The sequence below is a fragment of the Mercenaria mercenaria genome, unplaced genomic scaffold (assembly GCF_021730395.1).
Source record: "Mercenaria mercenaria strain notata unplaced genomic scaffold, MADL_Memer_1 contig_1860, whole genome shotgun sequence".
Taxonomy (NCBI): domain Eukaryota; kingdom Metazoa; phylum Mollusca; class Bivalvia; order Venerida; family Veneridae; genus Mercenaria; species Mercenaria mercenaria.
The window spans coordinates 25,261-51,324 of NW_026459872.1; the positions used below are offsets into that span (position 1 = coordinate 25,261).

The window sequence follows — 26,064 nt, forward strand, 5'->3', positions numbered from 1 at the left end:
TTCTCAAAGCCTCCTCTTTCAGACCCACTGGTATGACTAATTTCTTATCTTCATCGTAGCACGTATAACACACCATCAATTAGTTCAAATGACTCTCTATTTAACCAGTACGCTTTTGATGCGTTGCTTCCCAAGTACAGAACTTTCTGAGCTGGCTCCTCTCCTGTTCTCAGCCACGTCAACAATATCTCCAGTTCGGGATCTTTGGCTTGTTCCGCTACCAAATCTTCTAGTGTAAAACCCCAACTGCTGGGCTGACACTGTTCGTCCGCTTCCACATCCACACCTAATACCTCATGTATCTCATACTCCCCTCCAACCAATACAACATCAATGTGAGCTTCATCACCACAATCTGTCTCAAACATACTCATCACCACAGCTTGCACGTTTGAATCGCCTGATGGATTTGAAATACTACAGGATTTTGTCCACTCCAATTCACCCTCAGTGAATCTATCACCTGTGTCGCAGGACTGACCACTCCGTCTGTGATTAACAGACTTATTACCTGCCAAAACCTCACCATCAGTATTTTGCACCTCGGAGTGACTGACCAAGTTTCTGGGCCCTTCTTGCTCAGTTTCATTCCTCCGATTAACACCGGATGTTTCAGGAACATCCTTAATAACCACCCCGGATACGTCCTCAGATGCACAACGTCGATTATCCTCCCTAGTTGTGACACCCTCCTTATCCAAATTATTGGCGCTACCTCCCGCGATTCGTAAACGTGGCTTCGTACCCCCCAAGGGTACCGCTTCATCCACATCCTCAATAAACCTTTCCCAATGGTCATGGGCTTTCTTACAATAGTGGCACTCATCTGCAAAGCATGGTAAGTCCTCCAGTTTCGCCCCCATCACGTACTGGTTACACATATTGTCAGGCATTGGAGGGCGTGACAGTGCATCAGCATTTGTATGTTTCCGACCTGCTCTATGTCTTAATATGATGTTATACTGGGAGAGTTCTTCCATCCAGCGTGCCAACTGGCCTTGCGGTTCTTTAAAATTCATGAGCCAGGTCAAGCTGGAATGGTCCGTCCGAAGTACAAACGGCCTCCCCAATAAATAATGTCTGTACTGTCTGGTAAAACGTACAACAGCCAACAGTTCGCGCCTGGTCACACAGTAGTTCCTCTGCTCGGGGGTGAGAACATAACTCCCATACGCTATAACACGCTCTCGTCCTCCCTGTATCTGGATAAGCTCCCCTGCTACCGCCACATTAGAAGCGTCTGTGTCCAGAACAAATTCATCAACAGCATTGGGCAGGGCCAACACTGGAGGTTTCGTCAGCGCCGCTCGTAGTTTTACAAAAGCTCTCTGTTGCTCCTCTCCCCATTTGAACTTATTTTTACCAGTCACATTATACAAATCTGTGCTTATCTCAGCAAAGTTTGGAACAAATGCACGGTGATAATTTGCCAAACCTAGAAATCTTTGAACGTCTTTGGAGTTCCTTGGAGTTGGCCATTCTTCCACCACTTTCTTGTCTGCTTCAGCCATGGCCAGCTTATTATCACTGACGAATCTTCCCAGAAATTCAACTTTATGCTGGAAAAATATGCATTTCTTAGGCTGAGTTTAATCCCGTACTTTGTAAAGCGTTCCAGTGCCTCCGCTAAGTAAGCGAGGTGTTGATCAAATGACTTGCCTAGCACCAGTATATCATCCAGAAATGCCAGCACCGTTTTCCAGTTCAAACCTCGAAGAACGAGATTGACAACGCGAGAGAATGTAGCTGGTGCGTTACATAATCCAAAGCCCATCTTTACGTGCTCAAAAAGGCCATACTTTGTGACAAATGCCGTCTTATGGCGGTCCTCTTTTTTGATGGTAATCTGCTAGTAGGCTGAATTGGCATCTAACTTGGAGAACCAAGTATTTCCAGCCAAAGTGTCCAAACAATCATCAACTAATGGCAAAGGAAAAGTATCCTTCAAACTCACAGAATTCAAAGCTCTATAGTCGATGCACCATCTGACAGATTTATCCCGCTTTCGGATTAGAACTGGTGCTGACGCCCACTCAGACACGGACTCTTGAATCACCCCTGCCTCCAGCATCTTCTTGAGATGCGCCTCCTCTTCACCCGCAAAACATGCTGGAGTTCGTCGCATCCTCTGCTTAACTGGTCTTGCAGTGCCCGTGTCAATAGAGTGCTCTATATCGGTAAATGTGCCAAGATCAAATTCACTTTTAGCGAAAACATCCTCATAAGTAATGAGAAGATTTGCAAGTGCTTCTTTCTGCTGTTTTGTCAGATTCTTGCATGAATCCTCATATGTTTTCTGCAAATGGTCTGGCACTTTGATGTCTCTACTGCTTATATGGTTTACAGTTTGAGTTAGTTGTGGCTCAAGAACTTCACTCATCACATTTTCTACTTCTCCGTTCACAGATACCACCTTCTCAACTGGAAATGCACTTGCCACGTCTTTACCTTTCTTCATTACGCGGAAATTATCAGTGATATTCACCACACAAATTATCGCCTCTTTTCCCTTTTCATGCAGAGTCCTCGGTACCAAAACTTCAAGGTCCTCATCCGCCTCCACTATAAAGTCTTGCATTTCACAGCTGAGTTTGCACTGAACATGCTTCACGGAATTTGGAGGTACTACACACCTCTTACTAACTGTCACCCTAGCAACCTCGAGTACCCCTTTCGTTTCATCTACTTTCATTTCTATCTCTTCCCCATCAACACGAAATATTCCGTTTACGAAGTCCAAAACAGTTCTACCTTCCAGAAAGTTAAATCCTAACAACATGTCCTGTGAAATCGGAGCTACATGTATATCCTGTTCATATATTTGTGAGCCAATACTCAGTTTAACTGGTCCCACCACACGACCAGTCATTCGCATCTGCTTTCCTGCAGCATTAAGTGTCACACGTTTGATAAGCCTGGGTTTCACCGTCAATTTTTCAAACAATTCTTCGGATATAATTGTCACATCCGAACCGGTATCAACTATTGCCTCCACAGGCATTTCTTCCACACCCACAGTTATCTTATATTTTGACACAGAAGATAGCTGATTCACTTCAACCATTTCCTCTTCAGATTCATCTAACTCTTTTCCTGAAGTTTGTACAGAATTCTCAACTGTGTCATTATCAATTTTAACGGATGATGAAGTAGTGTTTTCATTCCGCTTTGTTTCATTATCACTGTCGCTATCATCTGTTTGAGTGCCTACATCTGTAAAACGAGACTTTTTATTCTTAACACTCATATCATCTGTAGTTGCCCTTACTGGTTCAACTGATCTATCTCTACGTAACCTTGGTTTCTGGTCAGCAGGGGATGAAATACGTCCCCTCCCTCTACCTCTGTTAGCTGCATTTTCATTCTGAGAGGAAGTACGCCCCCTATCATTACCTTGGTTACCTTCATCTTCCTTTTCATATTCGCCCACACAGCCCCCTTTAATAGCTTGACCTTGAAAAGACAGAGAAGAAATACTTCCCTGCCCTCCATCTTCAATCACTGGGCCTGTGGCAGTTACGAGTCGGGTGTGGCCCCCTCGCCCGACCCACTCCCGTTTATATTTCCTTTGTTGCCTGTCTGCATGTTCGGGCAATTTGATTTGCGATGTCCAAATTGATGACAGGCGAAACACTCCTGTGTAGCCCACCATTTCTTACAATCAGACCTGATATGTCCAGTCTCGCCACAGTAAAAGCACTCATTTAATCCTACACCATCTCTCCTGTTATCTCTACTTCCAGTTTCTTGTGTAGGCCTATTCCATCCACCGCTACATCTTCCGCCCCTGCCGCGTGCTTGGCGGCCCCAATCACCTCTACCTCTATAAACGCTTCGTCCAAGTCCCTTTTGATTACGGTTATCATCTCTCTGTTGATAACCCCGACCTCTTGGATATCCTCCTCGCCCTCTGCCCCTGCTGTCATTTATGTTATTATTCATAGATAGTTTGTCCTCAAAGTATTGTTGCAGTCTCTGTAACTCTTTCCTAAATTCATTTTGAGAGATGCTGGTCTCATACACATTGACAACCTCCTCCTGATCTCGCGACGAAGTACGCCGTGATGCTTTTGGTTTCGGATTGGCACTACTTATATGCAAGAAGTAGTGGACATAATCTTTCGCTTCGTCCATGGTTTTGAAGCGCTTAAGACAAGCATCTTTCGAAGCCTCCCTATCTTCCAATCCCAAGCAGAAGCGATTTACTGCTTGTGATGCAGCGTATGATTCTGGCAACTGTCGAAATGCTCTCATAGCCAACATCTGGATGCGATCAGCCCAGACCTCTAACGTTTCTTTGGGTTCTTGACAAGCTTGGTTGAAACGAGCTTGGGCCGTCTCAATCAATTCTTCTCCACCGAAGCGCTTTTCCAGCTTTTTCATTAACTGTTTGTAAGTCAATGGCCCCCTGCCGGAAGACACCAAAGTATGGTACTTTGCAGCAGGTCCCTGCAAACTCCAACAAAGGCAGTAGCTACACTCATCTTCTGTCCAGTTAAAAGCTTTTGCGTAGCTTTTAAATTTGAACTTAAACGCATCAAAGTCATCTCCTTTTCCATCACTGGATCCAGAGAATCTCAAGGTTTTGTCAAATCCTTTTGGCATCTTTCGCAAAGAAGGCGTGACTTCATCATCGCTTGAGGTATCTGAAGAATCAAATGTGACCTGTCGTCGTTTAACCTTCTTGTTTTTCTTGGTGGGACGACGTTCTACCTCTGATTCTGAGTCACTCTTTGTCTCTGCTGTGTCTGTAGTTTCAGATATTGTCACAGCCTTTTTCCCAGTTTTTCTTTTGCTTTTACTTTTGTGGGAGTCTTCTTCAGAATCATCTGAGGAGTCTTTAACTTTATCATTATGTTTCTTCTTATGCCGTGACTTTTTGGTACTACTTTTTAACTTACTATCCACCTCGGATTCATCTTCTGACACAACAGCTTTTCTTGTTTTTGTTTTGTGTTTTATCTTGTCAAGCACCTTTTTTGTATCTTTATTTCTTTTTGAATCCTCTTTCAGAACCTTTACTTCCGTATCCATCTCACTTTTTCTCCCCTTTTTATCATGTTTGCTGACAGCTGCAGCGTCACTTTCTGATCCAGAAGTGGCTAACTTGTCGTCTAACCTCTGTGGTTCAAGTGGTGGTAGTGTAACATCGGGACTACGATCAATTAGCATGTCACTCTTTTCAAAGTCCATTTGTTGTAGCATAGCTTCTGTCATCTTACCCCCAAACTCCTTTGTGAGTCTCTCTGGTGTAAGGTTACCCTCTGTCAACCTTAATAGGTGCATCCTATGGGAAATCTTCTCCCCAATACCAAGTATGGTTTTCAATTCATTCACTGGAACGAAATTGACCTTGACCTTGGTGACAGAAGTACTGCCCCCTGTTGCACCTATAAGTGCACTCAACCTGGACCTGGGCTCCGACCTTCCCAGTTTATCCATCAAACTGCGGAGAGCAACAGGTTTTTTATCATCTGGTGTTCCAGCTGAAGTTGCCATTTGTATATATCAACACAATATCAAATACTAATCACACAACTGTATAATATACAGTATTGCAGCACTATATAATATACAACATCAATGATCACTGCACAATATACATACATTCAATAAATTCCCTAAATGTTCAAAGCAGACATGATACTGGTGTCACTTTATTAATCACAATATTTGCATACAAAAAAATCACACATAAACAATGTCAATGCACGGTAGAATATCAAACATAAATATCAGCATCCAAATTCAACTCAAATCCATATGCTTATTGAACAATGCAAAGTATGCACCATTCACATTATATCACACATAAATAATTCACAATATCATTCGCAATGCAATATGAGACAGTGTATATATACAAATAACTTTTTCTGATAAAAAATCAACAACACCTTCAATATTCAGATATTTATCCGAATTTTCAACTATCCGAAAAGTGGTCACTCGTAAAATTATTTAGATAACAACAGTGTTGTGCAATCTGATGCCGTTTAATGCACACAACCGAGCATAAGATATAAAGGCAGTATCACTGAATTGAATCACACCATCCGTACACACACAAAATTATGTACAACAAACATTATACACTGTACAAGTAATTTTTTTTTTTTTTTTTTTTTTTTAAGATTTCAAGAAATACTTGAAATATAATTTTTATTGCTATTTTCTTTTCTACAAACTGTGAAATTCCTGTTAACAAGGCTGAGTGAACTATATTTCAGACACTTTCCTAAAAAGCTCAAATTTTTACACAGAATTAATTGTGATAAATAATCACAACAGTTACCAGCTGTGTAACTGTTTAAAACATTTCTTAAAGTCTGTAATGTTTATCAGACCCAGGAAACTCTATATGTCTGATATGTTGTCTATCTAATTATTGTAATAAGTAATCACAATAATTTCTAAATTAAAAACTATCAAGAATTTTATTAAAAGTTTGTACTTCCTAAATGTGAAACTGCTTGAAAATTTCTCAAAATTGCACTGATCAATTATTCACAGTCAAATGACAGTGCAAATAAAGTATACCTGCACACACTTGGAATTACTTTTACTAAACAGACAGCCTTGTATACTTGTGTACAACTTTACACAAGAAATATTCACAAAATCAATTGCAAATATACAGCGAAATATCAAAATTTACACAAATTACACGCAATATGCAATAATATATGAAAAAGAATGCAAACAAACCCAATATACACACTAGGTATAGGTTGACAAGGCTAGGATGAAAGTATCACACTAGCCTCACACAATTATGAAAAATATTTTCGCCCAAACTTTGGCTATGGCAAAAGAATATGAAAATCACACCGGTATTATTATTTAAACTTGATTGAAAAACAATAACCCCAACTTATGAAGTCAATATGAGTAATTAATGTGGGCCACAGTACAGTTAAAGGCAAATATGAATCAAAATGTACACTGAAAAAGGACAAATGGGTCAAGACACTCAAAACAGGTACGAAACAGGACGCGAAATGACAATTTAATTCAAAATGCACAATAAAAATGGGGAAATGGGTTTAAACACACTAAATAGGTATGACACAAGGTGTTTAAACACAGACACAAGTGAATCACTATGATCACATTTAAATGTGCACGAAAAGTGCCTTTAAATGGGAATACAAAATAGAAAATGTTGCACAGTACCTTTTAGGTCTGTATCCACCTGCAAAAATACTACACACACAAATGAGCAAACAGAAATGAAAAAATACCTTTATGAACACAAATGTACCAAAATAATCCACGAAATGATGCGAAATACGCGTCAAATATGGAATATACTTCACCGGGAGCTGAATGAGTGCGGTGTTTCAGTGATACACACTATGGCCTGATAAATGACAACTGGTAGAATGCTATTTTAGCAAAATATAACACTCAACATAAATCAGACCCTGAAGCACACTGCAAGAGGTTTTACCGCCCGGTCGAACGCTCAAAAAATAAAACACTTATTGAAGTCTACATTAAGAAATATTTAATTACTTAAAAAAAATGGTAGTTGCACTTTAAAATAACTTTTAAAAAGTTTTACTTGAAAATACCCCACCCAGTAGAATCACACCGCTCAAGGTCTTTCCTGAAAAAACGGGACGCCCAAAAATAATAAAATAAATTTGCAAACTCCCTAAGTACAAAAAATAAAACAAACACAATCGCTACGGTCCGCCTTCCTACTCAAAAAGTTTTTGAAAGATTTTACAATCACCACTCACGGGGCAGCGTTCCCCGAATTTCCACCTATCCCACAAAAACTAAGGAGTAACCGCCGACAACGCCAATGTTGTGTTCGTGTATATTATTGTTTTGTATAATGGTCACAATCTTACCACTGTAAAGGGCCTTGAGCAGTGGACAATACAGGAAAAAGGATCTAAGGTTCGATATCTGAATCTACCGCCATGGCTTACCTCAGCTAACTACACTACGCATGCGCGCCGGAAGAAACAGGTCACTAAAAAATCAAAGGGCGGAAAATACCGGAAAGGTCAACTAAATTGCGAATGCAACAGAGGTAAATAGGGTAATTCACGTCTATAGTTCGGCACGTGAATTGGTTGCGTTCTCGAGGTGAACTGAATTAGGAGACTTGCTACATACGAAGAATTAACCTGGTCATCGTGATTTAGAATCCAGCTTATTTGGTATCACTTTAAAGCTTAAACGTTTGTCTAATCATTAATAAAATGGAACCCTCAAAGGAATAAAATAAATATTGTAGATAAAATCGATATAAAATATTTCGGGTTGGGTCAATTTTCATGGATCGGTCGGCAAAGGCATTCAATAGTCAAAAGTTTAATTTAGAATATGTGTGACAAACAATCTACATTTTGAAAGATTACAACCTTTTAAAATAATTATCGTTTAATTGACCGTTATCAGCCATTTCTTCCAATCAAGGCTACATGTAGCTTCATCGCCTACGTGCTAAAAACAACGAGATTTTCGGCTATTGTTCCTAATATTAAATTATCATAAAACTGTTATTGATTGCATAATTTTGTCAATTCATAATCAAGGTCATCAAAATAGCTGATTGTAAATTAATCTGGGTCATCAAGAGATCGCAGGGCGCGTTCAATATGAGTGTTGATCGGAGCTGGCTTAATTAACATGTGTCCCGCTCGAGGGCATGAAACTGATTATCGGATAATTAGGAATAAACAATGTGACACCGGGGACTGTTTATTGTGTTTTATTAATGTAAAATTCAACAATTTATAGACCAAAAAAACTAGTTTTTTGGGGAGTTATTTTTGTTTTCTGTATTTTTAATTTTCCGGGACATTTCAACACTGTCTGGGACACCGGGACGAGTATGTGATTTCCGGGACAATCCCGGACAATCCGGGACGTGTGACATGTATGTGTTATGTTAAAGGTCAAAGTCAGATTAAAACAGAATGGTAGAACTTTAATTTACAGTGAGCATATAATTTCTGTTCCTTGTGCAATTACTAAATGCATCCAGGGGGGCATTTCGTGTTCGACGAGCTCTTGTTCTATCATAGTATTTTTTTATTATACATAAAGTTTTTGAGGATAAATGGCAAATGTTATTATAGGCCAAGACCTGTTGACCTGAAGGATGATGAATGTGTTCAGGATTGCCTCAGTCACAATCAAATGCATTTTTTTGTTTCACTTCGGGTCAAAAATAAAAGTTTGTAAAACTGTTTTATTTTGAAATGTTTATTTACCATATACCTTGGTTCTACAAAAACAATGGTAGTTGTCACTGTCTGATAGTTCGACAATATTCTTTTTATGATATAAAGATGAATCTTCAGGGAAAAAATAAAACAGACATGACCATTTTTAAAGGACTGTTTTATTCAAATAACTCTTTGTGACCCAACAAAATTGTTACCACATGATAATATACATTAAAGTAATGTAGAAAACCCAAAAAACTAATAAATTACACAAAGGTTTGTAGTTATTATCTTCTTTTGAAGTTCAAAATTCTAGAAATGTTTGTTTTCTACCTGCTTTCAGTTTTTGCATACCTTTTGAAATGCATTTGTTCAACTCAAATATGTTATTTTCTAAAAATCCAGTCATTTCTCTTTAAATAATGGTCTCATTTTTGTGATTACGACTATGTTTAGCAGAGATATCGCAGTTCTAAAATGAAAGCCGAAATTTACCCAAAAAGTCTACGGACAAGACATCATCGCTAAGTGCTTTCTACATAGGTTTTAGAAGACAGTCTTTTAGTTCTGTTGAACTTTTTATGTTTAAAATGATCAAGAACAAGTAAATAACAAACAAATTTAAGAAAATAAGTATAATTGACGGTCTTCAGAATGTGCCTTCGAATAATTGAAGGATTTGAACAACTGTGACTAAATCAAAATGTCATTATGTGACAAGTTCTGTGCTATTGCTTACATAAATTAGGACTAATTGTTTTCATATTTCACTATATACTAAAAATAATGATACATGGAAGGATCCTCACTGAAATAGGCTGTTAAAAATCTCCTTCAGCTTGGTGTCTACGGACAAGACATTTGACCATAATTTCTGTGTAAAAGACAGATAGAGTAATAATGTTTCTAAGATAGAGTAATAATGTTTCAAATCAATGCTCATGCATTTAATGTGCTTAAGAACTGACCTTGCATCCTGTTATGTACACCATTTAGACTATGTTTATTTATCTGTAATAACTTTTAATGTCAACTAAACAAAGTAAACCACAATCTTCCTGAAATTGGATGGTGGAAGAAACCACCTCAGACTAGACTTTGTTGAGGCGAATTATTTACATGCTGTTATCAACCATATCAATCAACATATTATGGTAAAAAAGTATAAACACAAAGTTTAACATGAAGAACTCTGTGAAAACTCAACATGAACAAGTGTATATGGACAAGACAGTCACATTGCCCTCTGACAACAGAACGCTATGAGTTCGTCTAAACATGTTCATAAAAGTAGAAACATTAAAAAAGTAGGAAGAATTTGTTAACTTTATAGCTGAGAACAACTTTTTTAAAAGATTACAACTGTGTCTTAAATGGAAAACTAATGAAACAAACTCCCTTGCTGACTGCTTAAATAGCTGTATGTTGTAAAATACTCATATGACATTTATTCTGTGAGATCTGTAACTCATACTAATATTTTAAGTAGTCCTGCAAAATAAAATTCCTGTGAATTTTAACCTGTTTACAGAATAATTTGATCCTGTCATAAAGGTTCACCTTGATGAGTTTTTATCACTTAGTTTTGAGTCAGCTAATGACTTAATCTTATGTTTTTTTCTTAAAATTCCCAAGATATATTCTCTTTTTCTAGCCAGTAATATTTTTGATTAATATAGACTTTTTTTCCATCATATAAGATAGTATGACCGAAGACATAGCTTTTTAACTATTTTTTATCACATTTACCTTTTTTTCATGTTATCACCTATATTAATATTACTTTCTTGGAAAAATACTGAAACAAATGTTAGTAACTCCAATCGTAAATCAAACTTAGTGATTTCAGAATTTTAGACCTCTGCCTCTGATGCATGTGGGGGAGTTGGCAGTTACTTGCAGAGAACATGATTGTACAGTACAGAATCAATTAACAATTGTTAAGTTACATAACTGAAATTCTGTTGGAAAAGGGCATTAAACCCCCAAAAAACAAACAAATCTAAAATAAAATAGCTCTCATTTTTGAAAGGGAGAAAGTGCAAGGAGACTAATCACGTAGTAAATTGCTTGTAATTTCTTTTTTAAGATGATTTAAACTGCTTCAGTTTTATGTGATTTCAGTCAGTTACAGAATAAAAGTTGAAAGGCAAATGAAATAGTTTAGAATGAAATCTTGAAAACCAATCACCATGCATTATATCTTGGCACTGATGAGCACAGAAATATGCCATCCTGAGTTGATTATAACAAAATTTTTAAGTTGAAAGTGGACAGCCCACACCATGTCTAACAATAGATCCATACTCCACTAGAATATGACCAAATGTCAAATGATAAGGGTGTAGACATGTTATGTTCTGTGTGTAATTTGACCTACTTACAAAAAGGTTATGGTCCTTGAACCAGTATTTGTCCGCCATTCCCCCAACTTGATAGAAAGGTGTTTTGGTTGTTGTGTCTGTTGGTAGACCACTTGGTTTCTAATCGGTGTCTACTGTAGAGAATGCTTTGGCTAACAAGAGCCAAACTTAAAAAATAAGGTGATTGCACATGGTTAACAGATGTCCCTATTTTGGGAGTGGGTTTATAAAAGGTCAAGGTTACAGCGACCTTCAGACATGTTATGGTTTCCATGCAATAAATGGAGAAGGTTTTAGTCTACAGTTCTCACATATCATGTGATGATTGATTATTGCTATTGTTGTAGGTCAAAGGTGACATTAAAACATACCAAAATACCTCTGATATCTATCTATTATAAGAATTTATCAGTTTTTAGTCAAAGCAGGTTGATAAGGCCACAGAGACCTATGCTCTTCATGAAATGCTAAACAGCAAGTGACCTGATGCAGCTTTGGTTTGATTGTGCATTAATAAATTTAGTGCATGAATAAATAGCTTAATCATGTCTCCCATCACAGTGGTGGGAGACATTGATTTACTCCTGTCTTTGTGTGTGTCTGTCAGTCTGAATGCATTATATGCCTTACTTCTTTCAGTTATTTTTATAAGTGTTTGCTTCTATCTTCTCATTCTTTCTGTTTTACTAATAACTTGTAAAAGATTGTTGTTGTTTTTTTACATTTGAGAGTCTCTTGATTTATTTCAAAGATCTCTTGATTTATTTCTAAGGTTCAGTGCTGGTTTTTATTGAAAACAGAAAATATATTGAATAGTATTTGCATAATGTCTTGTCCGAAGACACCCTCTTTGCATGCATTGTTTTTGCCATTAAAAGGGAGGGTTAGAAAGAAATGTATTATTCCTTTTTTAATAGCTTTTAACATTTATATAAGTCATGTATAAGATAAAAACATAATTCTATATCCATTGTACTTCTCAGATTCAGATTGTACACACAAGAATAAATGGGTAACATTTTGCATTTGAAAGAAGTACGTTTCATTAGAAATATATTTATTCTATATTTTGTATAAATATTAAGTGTGATGTATCATTGAAACTTGATAAATAGCTCCAGTATGATTTTATAAATGATATTTGTCAAAAAACCTCCGTTTCTTTAGTGTCTACGGACAAGACATGAGTCTACGGACAAGACATTTTGCAATTCAACAACTATTTATATCTATATAACCCAGTTTAATTCCGTCTAATGTTTATCAACTTAGACACTATCCTAGCAACTTTCATACCCACAGTGAGCAAACTCGAATATTGCATCCTTCACAAAGAAAATAGGTGTCTACGGACAGGACGAAAAAATTGGCGCATTCATCACTGTCTGTTCAGAGTCAAATCTGAGGAGATAAGAAACTTCCACCTGAAAGAATGCTATTATTTTCAGAAGAAGGTAGACTGAAGTTCACACAAAGACAAATAAGACAGTAAAAAAAGAATTATTTCATAATGAAATCACATATTTGATATGAGGAAAGAGCAAAAAGGCAAAATATATAACAAAACGGTCATGTCAGTCTTCAGTACATATCTTCTGTTGTGGGTGACATAGACAGTTGAAATAACTTGCAGCTGAAAGAAGACGAATTTTCCTGTAAACCAAATAGCACAAAAATATCTTGCTGGTTCAGGTTTTAATTAAAATGAAAAGACAAAAAGCACATTTTTTTAGGTGAAACAATATAACGCCGAATTTTGACCTTTTTTCTGTTATTGGACAACATGGCGTTCGTTTTATATGTACATCAGATACCTGAAAGTAGTTCTACCTGCAACTGGGTAGTGATATGTAACTCCTGAAGTGCTGAAGACAGAATATATAAACATGCACTTTTAAATTTGGGTGTATAACATGGAGCACCTAAAAAGTATGCATTTGATTGTGACTGAGGCGGATGTGAATGTGGAGCAAGAAGTAATTGACATCATTGAAGAAGATACAGAAGACACAGAAAATAGTGAAATAGAATACAGTAGCACAGGAAAAAATAAACTTCTGACATATAGTCATTCAGAGGAAGAAGATGGACTGATATTAGTATCAGAAGCATCTCTGAGAGCTCTAGCTAAAAAGATACCAATAACAGAATGTGAAAATAAAAGTTGTAAAGAAACAGTTTCACTGTCCAGTAGAAAAAATGCATCTGGAATAACTCTCAACTGGGTAATGTTTTATTGTATAAATTGAAATAATTTTGAGGAGGGCATGAAAACAGCATTCGTCAATTTATAGATTTCCTATGAAACTGGCATCAGTTTTTTACCTCATCAAGATGAAATGCACAACCCATGTCACTAGGGTCAAGGTCAGGTTGCAGGTCAAAGGTCAGGTAGTTTACATTTGTGTATGCTCCATATCTTATTAGTGATGGGCCAAGTACCTGATTTATTTACCTTATCAAGAATGAGTACAGAGTGTATAATCTGTCAAGCTCAACTGAAGGTCAAAGGTCATGAACACAACAATTTACTTTCCCTGTATCAAAGTGACATCTGGGTTATTAATTTCTTTTATTGATAGTCTTAGTTGAGTGTGAAAGTGATTAGCAGTGAGTTAGTATGTATAACCTACAAAAGTATACATAGAATGTAGTTTTTGTCTTTATGCAATTTGTTAGAAAAAGATATGTGTAGATAGTTTTGAAAGGCGTTCAGATAGCATGCCTTGAAAAAACTCTTTGGAGAACCCTTGTGAGTAGTATGTATTTAGGTTTGATAGTAATGTGTTCAAATGCAGGTACATGGCTGATGTAAAATTTTAAAATGTAGCTTAAAGATGACATTTTAATTTTTCAGATGTGCCCAAAAAGCCACAACAGTTTAACATGGACAAGCCAACCTGTCCTACCAAACGGAGTAATGGTTGGAAATTTCAAAATCTATGCAGCAATAGTCATGTCTGGAAATAACTATTCCAAAGTTGCCCTTATGGCTAAGTTCATGAGGTTGGGATTTCCTTCCGCCTCCATGTTCGATAGAATTCAGGGCCAGTATATTATACCAGAAGTTGACAGATACTGGTTGACTATAAAACAATCGACCCAAGAAGAATTGCGTGCCACAAGCATTGTAGTTGCAGGTAAAAAAAGGCTTTTTAAATTGAATGAAGTTAATATTATTAATTAATGAGTAGAGAAGAAAACTTATTTACATTGAACTCCACCTATCATTTCCTAGTTTCATGATTAGCGAATGGGGCTTTATCCTTTCAAAATTGTATTATTATTATGCTCCCAGATACAAAGTATATAGAAGCTATACTGGAGTGGACCCCGCCTTTCTCTTTGTGTGCCTGCTTATCATATCCTTTCCATATCTTCTAAACAGCAGTAAAGGTTTTTGTGAAACAAGCGTCAGTTATAACCTCCTCAAGACGATGTACATAGTGCAAAATTCATATCACATGGTCCAAGGTCAAGGTCACACTTAGATAATGGACAAAAAGTTTTACTTTGTTTGCTCTTATTGTCTAAACCAATTGTAAGATTGCTATAAAACTACCTCAGTACATACAACCTGGGTCACTAAGTCCAAGGTCACACTCATAAGTCAAATATAAATTACATTAATTTGTGTTCTTTTTATTTCTTCTATACAACTATAATCAATTGCGTAAAATTCCCATCAACTGTTTGCCACACGAACATAACATGGAGAGTGCACTATCCAGGTCACACTTGAATGTCAAAGCTCATGTTTACAACATAACAAAGGGGCAACTATGCACATCAAATGCCTTCAGTAACAATTCTCCTAATCATTCTTTTCAGTAGCTGGTACAGGAAAACATTAAAGGGGATATGGATTTGTTATTTTCTTCTAAAAGTTGTACCAAAAGAGTTGCTTTAGGCTTAGAAATTTTATGGTGAAGTACATATATATTCAATTTTCAACTACAAGCTATAATATTTTATTATTTATGTTGGGATGTATGTCGGAAATGGTGTTTATGAAACTGTCTTTGTTTATGCAGGGGATGGAAGAATGGACAGTCCTGGCCATTCTGCCAAATACTGCACCTACACAGTCATGAATCAGACAGACAAGAAAATAGTTTCAATGGAAGTAATTGATAAAAGAGAAGTTCAGCTTAAATCCGGACAGTTGGAAGTACGTGGCTTTAGAAAGACTATGGATGATATTAAAGATGCTGGCATAGAGGTGAAGGAGATTGTGACTGATGCACATCCTCAGATCTCATCAATTATGCGTTAGTGTACTTACACATTATTTAGTACCTGTTTGGAATTTACATTAATTAAGGACAAATATGGGTCCCACATTATTTAACTTTATTAATTCATTTTATCCCTTATGTATTCGACAGCAAACATGCCTTTTTTCTCCAAGACTGACATCTGTGGGACCATGCTACAGTTCTGACTAAAAATTATCTAATATTTATGTAAAATCCTAGTATTGTAATCTCTGTTACCATCAGTTCTGAAAACCAAACTCCTGTCTCTGATGTTTAGTAAACTTCACAAGAGAAACAATCTAGAGGTGTACAATAATCTAATTTTCTCTGCTCTTTACTTGTTTCACATGATTGCAAGTGTGATTTATTGTTACAGGCAGAGACTTTCCTGATATACGACACAGCTGGGATATGTGGCACGGAGCAAAGAATCTGGGGAAAAAGTTACATGCTGTAAGATATTTTTCAACAACAATTTTAGCTCATTATAAGTTATACGCACTTTTTTTTTTACTCTAAATTAAGGGTCTTTATAACAAATTCAGTTGTATCTGATGAAATTTCATTCAATTTGATGATATCTTTTTTTTTTTTCATTTGCTCTGTGAAGATATTGCACTACCTGATAATTTAGGTTAGCTTTTTTCTGTTTTGTAGGTAGCATTGGAAAAGGGAAATAGTCAACTGAAGCCATGGGTTCAGGACATAACAAACCATTTCTTTTACAGCGCTGAAACTTGCAATGGTGACAGAGATGTTTTACAGGTACTATATTTTAACTTTTAGATTTACCCCCATATCAGAAATGCCATTTATAACATCAGGCAATTTTTCTAATGTATGAATGGGGCATTTAAGGCAACTTCCCTATTAAATTTCTTGAAACCTTGCAGTTTTTCCCAAATTGACTACTGTGAAATCATAAATTTTTTGCAGAGCTTTGCTAAATCGGCAAAATTAAATTCCAGTGCAGTAACAGATAACGGCAAATATTTTTACTTCTGAAGTTGAAATTGTTAAATTTATATGCTCATGAAATGGGTGTTTTTGCTGAAACGTCAAAATATACAATATCAGATCCTTGCTTTTGATTAAAATCCCTAAAGATAACATTAGCTGTGCATTTTAAAAGGAAAAAATAACTTTTCACTGAATCTGTATGTGTCTAACATATTAGTTAGCTCTATGTTAGCTTTTTTGATCATCCTGTGTCCATAGTCGACAACTGTACTGTAACACTTAGAGGTCAAAATTTTGGCCAAATCTTATCAAACTTGGTCACAATTTTACCCTTATAAAATCTCAGATTATTTTGAAACTGTGTCAAAAACTAGGTCAATAGGGCAGTTGTTAGGAAAACCATGTTAACACTTTAGCCCGCATTTTCTTCCTTTCTTCCTCATTTTCATTAAACTGTCATCATATCTCTAAGAAATCTAGGACAAATTAAATACTAGGTTATATTGGTTAGAACTATGTCAGATGTGCGATTCAGGGCCTTCAGGGCCCTCTTGTTACTTTTCAGTCTTGTCATGATTTATTTCCATTCTCATTTATAGATGAAGTTTGTGTCAGTCATGAACCACTCCTTAAACGTACATCGATGGGCATTAGGGGGATGTGACCATGAGGAAATTGACCAAACTGTTGAGAGAGAAAAGGAATGGTTAGATCCAGATGGTTCCTCAATCATTGCCCTTGAGAAAATAATAATGGACCACCGGTTCCAGAGCAATCTTGGTCACTATGTTACTTGTCAGTAAGTTTGTCAGAATTTTTATTTTATTGGTAAACACCATGTTTTCCACAGTTTATCAGAAGTATGCGGCACATTTGTTCATCGATTCAGGAAAATATTGACATGTTTTCAATAAATCTATAAATAACTTCTGCCAAGAAACAAAATTGAAAAATGATAGGTCATATATGCAAACGACCACTGTAAGCTTTCCTCAGATTAGAACCACTGTTCTTGTGCACTAACTAAAGCTTACAATTTGATTTCAATAGGATGTTTAGAACCTGTTTATGTTTGTGATGTTGAATGTAATAACATTCATTTTACAAAGACAATATGAAAATATTTAGTGTTGACAGTGCTCCTATATTTAGAGGTATGTATCAATATAATAATAAACTGATTTTACTTCTATTTTCTTACAGGACAACTTCAGAGATTGAATCATTTAACAACCACCTACTAATGTACGTCTCAAAGCGACATGCATTCACGTAAGAGATATTTTCAGATTCATTTAAACATGTAATCGGTAATTTTACATTTTAAGGTGTTTGTAATGTTTTACACTCATGTCAGTCTGTCCCTTTATGTGGACCATTTTGCTTTTTGTTCTGATAGATAACTGTAGCATGCTTTGACCATGCAGCATGCTTTGGCCTATGGTCAAAAAGTTCATTTAATGATTGTATATGCTCAGTGGATGGTCCCTATTGTTATTTAGGATCAGTAATGTAAGAAAGATTTGGGTTATATACTGTCAAATTTTATAGGATGATATCCTGTTGCATTTGGACACAAAATTGGAACAGTTACCATCAGTAGCTGGAGTATGCTTAGACTAACATCAAAGTAAAGTAGATATCTTTTACTATTTTAGCTCATTAGGACAAAGGTTTTGGGTGCCTAAGTTTTTGTGTCTCACTTTTACAGTTATGCAAGTTACAAATGCAGATGCCAATTAGCTGCTATTGATTATATGCACCATCTGAACCGACCACTGAGAAAAAACAAGAAAGGAGAATTTTAGTAAGTATTAACACAAATATATAAGCTATTTGATAGTGAAATCTAAACTTAAAAATGAGTTGTAATCAAAAATTGCTTTGCCCTGATATGATTTGTTTCTGCTATAATAATGTTGTTTAAAAAATGCTACTTGGGCATATATTCCCATAAACATATATGAAACTGTGACATTACAAGTTCATTGAGACATTATTGTCTAGTCAGTCAGCCCCTTTGAGGCATATCTTACAACTAATGGAATTTTGAAACCCTATATATTGATAAACATTCATTATATGATTAGGTATGTACACAACTGTGGTAACTAGGTCCAAGGTCATGGTTAAAATATTGGGGTCAAAGGTCATGTAGCTTTATTTATGCTTTTTGTAAAGTTTCTATGAAGTTGAAAGGATTTTTATAAACGAAGCATTATTCTTAATTGTTTTAGGCAGTGTTCAATATGCTTGCTTTCCTTGTATGGAATTAGCATCTGCATGTATAATCACCTTCAATGATAGCTCTTGTTAGTAAAAGACTTGTTTTGTACCGTTTCTTCACTTTTTAGCTCACATGTCACACAGTGACAGTGTGAGCTTTTGTCATCGCGCAGGGTCCGTCGTCCGTGCGTGCGTGCGTGCGTCCGTGCGTAAACTTTTGCTTGTGACCACTCTAGAGGTCACATTTTTCATGGGATCTTTATGAAAGTTGGTCAAAATGTTCATCTTGATGATATCTAGGTCAAGTTCGAAACTGGGTCAACTGCGATCAAAAACTAGGTCAGTAGGTCTAAAAATAGAAAAACCTTGTGACCTCTCTAGAGGCCATATTTTTCAATGGATCTTCATGAAAGTTAGAATGTTCACCTTGATGATATTCAGGTCAAGTTTGAAACTGGGTCACGTGCCATCAAAAACTAGGTCAGTAGGTCAAATAATAGAAAAACCTTGTGACCTCTCTAGAGGCCATATTTTTCATGGGATCTGTATGAAAGTTGGTCTTAGTGTTCATCTTGATGATATCTAGGTCAAGTTCGAAACTGGGTCACGTGCTGTCCAAAACTAGGTCAGTAGGTCTAAAAATAGAAAAACCTTGTGACCTCTCTAGAGGCCATATTTTTCAATGGATCTTCATGAAAATGGTCAGAATGTTCATCTTGATGATATCTAGGCCAAGTTCGAAACTGGGTCACGTGCGGTTCAAAACTAGGTCATTCTAGGTCTAAAAATAGAAAAACGTTGTGACCTCTCTAGAGGCCATATTTTTCAATGGATCTTCATGAAAATTAGTCAGAATGTTCACCTTGATGATATTTAGGTCAAGTTCGAAACTGGGTCACGTGCCATCAAAAACTAGGTCAGTAGGTCAAATAATAGAAAAACCTTGTGACCTCTCTAGAGGCCATATTTTTCATGGGATCTGTATGAAAGTTGGTCTTAATGTTCATCTTGATGATATCTAGGTCAAGTTCGAAACTGGGTCACGTGCTGTCCAAAACTAGGTCAGTAGGTCTAAAAATAGAAAAACCTTGTGACCTCTCTAGAGGCCATATTTTTCAATGGATCTTCATGAAAATTGGTCAGAATGTTCATCTTGATGATATCTAGGCCAAGTTCGAAAGTGGGTCACGTGCGGTCCAAAACTAGGTCATTAGGTCTAAAAATAGAAAAACCTTGTGACCTCCCTAGAGGCTATAATTTTCAATGGATCTTCATGAAAATTGGTTAGAATGTTCATCTTGATGATATCTAGGCCGTTTTCGAAAGTGGGTCACGTGCTGTCAAAAACTAGGTCAGTAGGTCTAAAAATAGAAAAACCTTGTGACCTCTCTAGAGGCCATATTTTTCAATGGATCTTCATGAAAATTGGTCAGAATGTTCATCTTAATGATATCTAGGCCATGTTCGAAAGTGGGTCACGTGCGGTCAAAAACTAGGTCAGTAGGTCTAAAAATAGAAAAACCTTGTGACCTCTCTAGAGGCCATATTTTTAAATGGATATTCATAAAAATTAGTCAGAATGTTCATCTTGATGATATTTAGGTCAGATTCGAAACTGGGTCACGTGCGGTCCAAAACTAGGTCATTAGGTCTAAAAATAGAAAAACCTTGTGACCTCTCTAGAGGCCATATTTTTCCATGGATCTTCATGAAAGTTGGTCAGAATGTTCACCTTGATGATATCTAGGTCAAGTTCGAAAGTGGGTCACATGCAGTCAAAAACTAGGTCATTAGGTCTAAAAATAGAAAAACCTTGTGACATCTCTAGAGGCCTTATTTTTGAATGGATCTTCATGAAAATTAGTCAGAATGTTCACCTTGTTGATATATTGGTCAAGTTCGAAAGTGGATGACGTGTGGTCAAAAACTAGGTCATTAGGTCTAAAAATAGAAAAACCTTGTGACCTCTCTAGAGGCCATACTGTTCATGAGATCTTCATGAAAATTGGTCAGAATGTTCACCTTGATGATATCTAGGTCAAGTTCGAAACTGGGTCACATGCCTTTAAAAACTAGGTCATTAGGTCAGATAATAGAAAAACCTTGTGACCTCTCTAGAGGCCATATTTACAATGGATCTTCATGAAACTTGGTCAGAATTTTTATCTCAATATCTAGGTCAATTTCAAAACTGGGTCACATGAGCTCAAATACTAGGTCACTATGTCAAATAATAGAAAAAAACGACATCATACTCAGTTCAAAACTCGGTCATGTGGGGACAGGTGAGCGATTCAGGACCATCATGGTCCTCTTGTTTCATATATCAAGCTTTCATGTGGTTATTTAATTTCAGCTACTGTAGAACATTTTCAAAGGCTGCAAATCACTGGGGCTTCAAATATGTAAAAGTGCCAAAGGACTACAGCTACATTCCAGAAATGATGATTGCAGTTTTGTCAGTTTATTGCAAGTCCTTCAAAGAAAGACCATTAAGTAAGAAAAGGTTACGTGCCCGGATGATCCCAGTTTAATTGCTCCAACGATTGCACCAGAGGCTCCTCCACCAACGAAGCAGCTTGTAGAGAAACAACAGTCAAGGCTTAAAAGAGAAAGCTGGCCAAAACCGGAAGAACAATTAATTGAAGACTGACATCAGTTCCAAAAAATATGGATGAAGGGCATATCATGATTACTAAGTCTTCATAAATCCATACAAATTTCAGTGACACTTCATAAATGTACTTTATAGATTCTGTTGCATTTGCCTTTCATGGCAGTTTTTAGTTGAACTATAATTATTTATGGATAGCTTCAGTAAAATGTAAGCAGGAATTCAGAGTTTTTTCATGGCAACCTTTTTTGGAGTACATGATGACCCTTCATAATTGTTTTTTTGTGGGTCATTTTTTTTTATTTCAAACTAAGATTACTCCTGCTCACATCATTAAAATCAGAGAGATTTTCTCAACCTACGGGGATTGCTTTGGCCTGTTTTTATGGAAGGCCAATATTTCATTTTGCCATTTCCAACGAATAACTATTTATATTTCGGTCAGCCATTTTTACAAAGCCGTCTTGATGTGTGAACATTTTTTTGGTCTTTCACCTAACGACAATCCTGCAGGTATTTCTTATCACACAACAGATAATAAAAACTTTTTAATTTTTGCTCTGTCATTATGTTAAATGTTTTATCGAATCAAGTTTAATACACCGAGGTGTGTGGGATTGTAAACTTTAGACGCAGTCTGTATTAAATGATGGGATAACTGTAATGAAGTTACTTGAGGATTATCAGATAATTAAGGTGGTCAGTCACATTTATCAACATTTAATGACATTTTTTACTTTTTGTATATTCTGGTAGAGAATTATTTACGAACAAAAAGACCGATTACATAGAGTTAGATTCCTATTTGAAATGTATATTTTATTATTTTTATTAAATTTTGTAATTACTCCCCTTTAATATGAAAGTATATAAAAAGCTGGGTATTTCTTTTTATTTCGATACAATGTCTAGTTTTACATTTGCATTTGATAGACATATCAACTATTGAACAATCTGAACCAAAATGCAAGTTTTAAAGCTGTGTGTAGCTTCTGAATTCATTTATTTCCAATCTATCTTGGTTGCGCAACCAAGATAGGCAAAGGGAGGTAATAATAATTTTTCAAACTTTCGTTTCTAATGAATTCCATCTAAATACATAATTTTTAATGCAAATATTTTACAAATATATTACAATATGTCTAATATTTATACATTTCCTTAGGCAAAGTATGTTTATCAAATTTATACTTATGATAAAATAACTCTATCTTGGTTGGGCAACCAGGATAGGAAAATGGAATTTTAAAAATACCTCCAGTGAAAATCTAATTTGTATTAAGTGTTAAGTGAACATAAATGAGTGTAAATGATCAGATGCTAAAGTTTCGAACAAATCCGTTACATGGCCAAAATCTGATTATCCACCTTTAAATTTTGGATGCAGTCTGTTTTGATAATTCATGCCGTTTTTTTGTACAATCTTAATGAAACTTTGTCAGAATGTTTGCTTCAACAATATCTATGACATGTTCAAAACTTGGTCACGTTTGGTCCAAGAATCTAGGCCATTGCGTCAGATAATGTGGAATCTTGTTATCACTTCTGGCTTTATTTTCTACTTAATCTATTGAAACTTGATCCAGTTTTTATGTTCATAAATCTGAGCCAAATTAAGTTCAAAACTTTCTTGGCTATGGTCAGATGTCATCTGGTGGGTCAGGTGAACCATACAGGGTCTAATGGCCCTCTTGTAATGTACATGGATTTTCATTTAACTAGTCGCAAGCATTTGCCATAACTGTTGATGATGCATTGTTTTAATGTAACCATTTGATAAACTTGATAGAAATGTTAATTTGGCTGCAGGTTAGTCAGATTGTTAAAAGAAGAAAGGCGCATTGAGTCCTTGTTAGTTTTTGGTTTATCAAGAAGTTTTTCTTAACTTTCTGTTGAATTCAATGACTTAGAAGTAGATATTGACAAAAATGATCACATGATTAAGTAGATATCTTTGAGCATGTTTTGCATTTTTAGCTCACCTGAGCAATATGCTCAGGTGAGTTATTGTGATCACTCGATGTCTGGCGTCCGACGTCTGTCTGTCTGCCAACATTTAGTTTGTGTATGCGATAGAGGCTGTATTTTTCAACTGATCTTCATGAAATTTGGTCAGAATGATTACCTAGATGAAATCTAGGCCGAGTTCGAAAAGGGGTCATATGGGGTCAAAAACTAGGTCACTAGATCAAATCAAAGAAAAACCTTATGTATGCGATAGAGGCTGTATTTTTCATCAGATTTTTGTGATAACTGGTCAGAATGTTTGTTTTGATTAAGTCTAGGCTTGCATTTTATATGGGTCATCTGAGGTCAAAAACTAAGTCACAACGTCAAATCTTAGAAAAACCTTGTGCATGCGATATAGGCTATATTTTTCAATTGATCTCCCTGAAATTTAGACAGAATGATTACCTTGATGAAATCTAGGTCAAGTTTGAATATGGGTCATCTTTGGTCAAAAGGTAGATCACTTGGTCAAATCAAAGAAAACACTTGTGTTGTGATAGAGGCTGTATTTTTCATTTGGTCTGAATGAAATTTGGTCAGAATGATTGTCTTGATAAAATTTATGTTCGGTTTGAAAATGGGTCATCTTGGGTCTAAAAGTAGGTCACTAGGTCAAATCAAAGAAAACCCTTCTGTATTAAATACAGGCTGTATTATTCAATTTAAATCCATGAAATTTAGTCAGAATGTGTGCCTTGATAAAATCTAGGCCAAGTTCGAATATGGGTCATCTGTATTTGAAAACAAGGTCATCGGGTCAAATAAAGGAAAAACCTTGTGTATGCAATAGAGGCTGCATTTTACTCTGGATTTTCATACAATTCGGTCAGAGTGGTTGTCTAGGTGGAGTTCAGATATGGGTAGTCTGGGATCAAGAACTAGGTGAAATCAAATAAAAACCTTGTGCGATATAGGCTAGATTTATCAGTTGATCTTCATGAAATTTGATCAGAGTGATTGATTTTATTAAATCTAGGTCAAGTTCAAATATGGGCCATAAAGGGTCAAAAAATAGGTCACTAGGTCAATTTTTTCAGGTGAGCGACCAAGGCCATCTTGTTTAATTTAGACTGATTTTTTTGATATTATAAGAAATGGATAAATCTTTTTGGTCACTCACATCATGAATGAGGTTTTGAAAGTGACTAAGGTTCAGTTGCATGTTTCCGTCAGTAAAAAAAGACAAGATTGTGTTTTGCTCTTCATCAGATAAGATAAGAGGCTAGACCTGTTATATCAAGGTCTAAGTCAAAAGTAGGGCCACTCAGACTAACTCTGAAAAACATGTTTGTTTCTTGTATTACAATTCCAGATTTTTTTACAGTGGCAAAGTGTATTTAATCTAAAAAAAAAAAAAATCTAATTTTACTAAATTCACTTGGGCCAGGTGATGTTCATATCCTTGTTATAATGACTCAGGCTTTCATGAAAAGCTATAATGCACCAGTGAATATATCAGAATTTGTCGGTCAAAATTTCCAACATGGCTGCCATCTTCTAATGCATAGACAAAGAAGAAACGAAACTGACTCAATAATCAAAAATTACAAACAAAAGCATTTCTTCCATGCAAGGACATTAGTCCAGTTGTTGTATATTATTGTTGAAACAACGGCATTATTACAATCGAAATAATATGTTCCTGTATTTTATCAGTATATAAAGCAAATGTCGTTGATTGGATACAAATATTTAATCTTGAAAATAGCACACATCCAAACTCCTACCTATGTGTAATTAGCTGATAAAACACAGGAAAATGGTTAATTTTCTATTTCCATTGTAACACAACAAGTATTTATAAATTGCTAAAACAAACAGACTCTTCTTGTAGGTCTCTTTTAGCATAAAATGCAGGATTTTCTTGTGCCAATCATATTCATATATTAATTACCATTTTGTGTCTTTGGAAAGAAAGATGATGGTCATGCAGTTTCTTACTTTGCTAGACTATTTGATTTTTTTTTCAATAGTACATATTTTGGAATCACCCCCGTCGTCAGTATCAAAAGTTTTGCAGTCGGGTTTCTCAACAACTACTGGGCCAAATGATTTCAAACTTTTCAAACTTTACATATGTCTTTGGCATCATTAGATGACCTCACAGGACAACGTTTATGACTCTAGCTTTTATTTTGTCAAAATTATGCACGTTTTTAACTTAGAATTTCTGGATAAAGATCTACATTTAAACAGAAATCTCAACAATTACTTGGGCAAATGCTTTCAAACTTTAACACATGTCTTCGACATCATTAGATGACCTTCCAGGACACAATATGTAACTCTAGCTTTTATTTGGTCAAAATTATGCCCCTTTCCAGATTAGAAAATTTTTATAAGCCTTTGTAAGTAATAATTAGGTTTAATGGCTTCAAATAGTTGAGCGTGCTGTTATTAAACAGCTCTTGTTTATTTGACGAATACCTTATGTACAAGAG

The 26,064-nt window shown here is 35.9% G+C and overlaps 1 protein-coding gene across 1 annotated transcript; it reads left to right on the plus strand.

Annotated features, from left to right (window-relative positions):
* The first annotated feature begins 13,514 nt into the window (after positions 1 to 13,514).
* On the plus strand, positions 13,515 to 23,003 carry LOC123544069 (uncharacterized). Its single transcript, XM_053532916.1, has 9 exons — positions 13,515 to 13,779; positions 14,412 to 14,694; positions 15,589 to 15,825; positions 16,190 to 16,266; positions 16,471 to 16,578; positions 17,373 to 17,572; positions 17,977 to 18,045; positions 18,485 to 18,580; positions 21,356 to 23,003. The coding sequence occupies exons 2-9, from the start codon at positions 14,412 to 14,414 to the stop codon at positions 21,531 to 21,533; spliced, it is 1,248 nt and encodes a 415-aa protein (XP_053388891.1). The 5' UTR covers positions 13,515 to 13,779; the 3' UTR covers positions 21,534 to 23,003.
* The last annotated feature ends 3,061 nt before the right edge of the window (positions 23,004 to 26,064 follow it).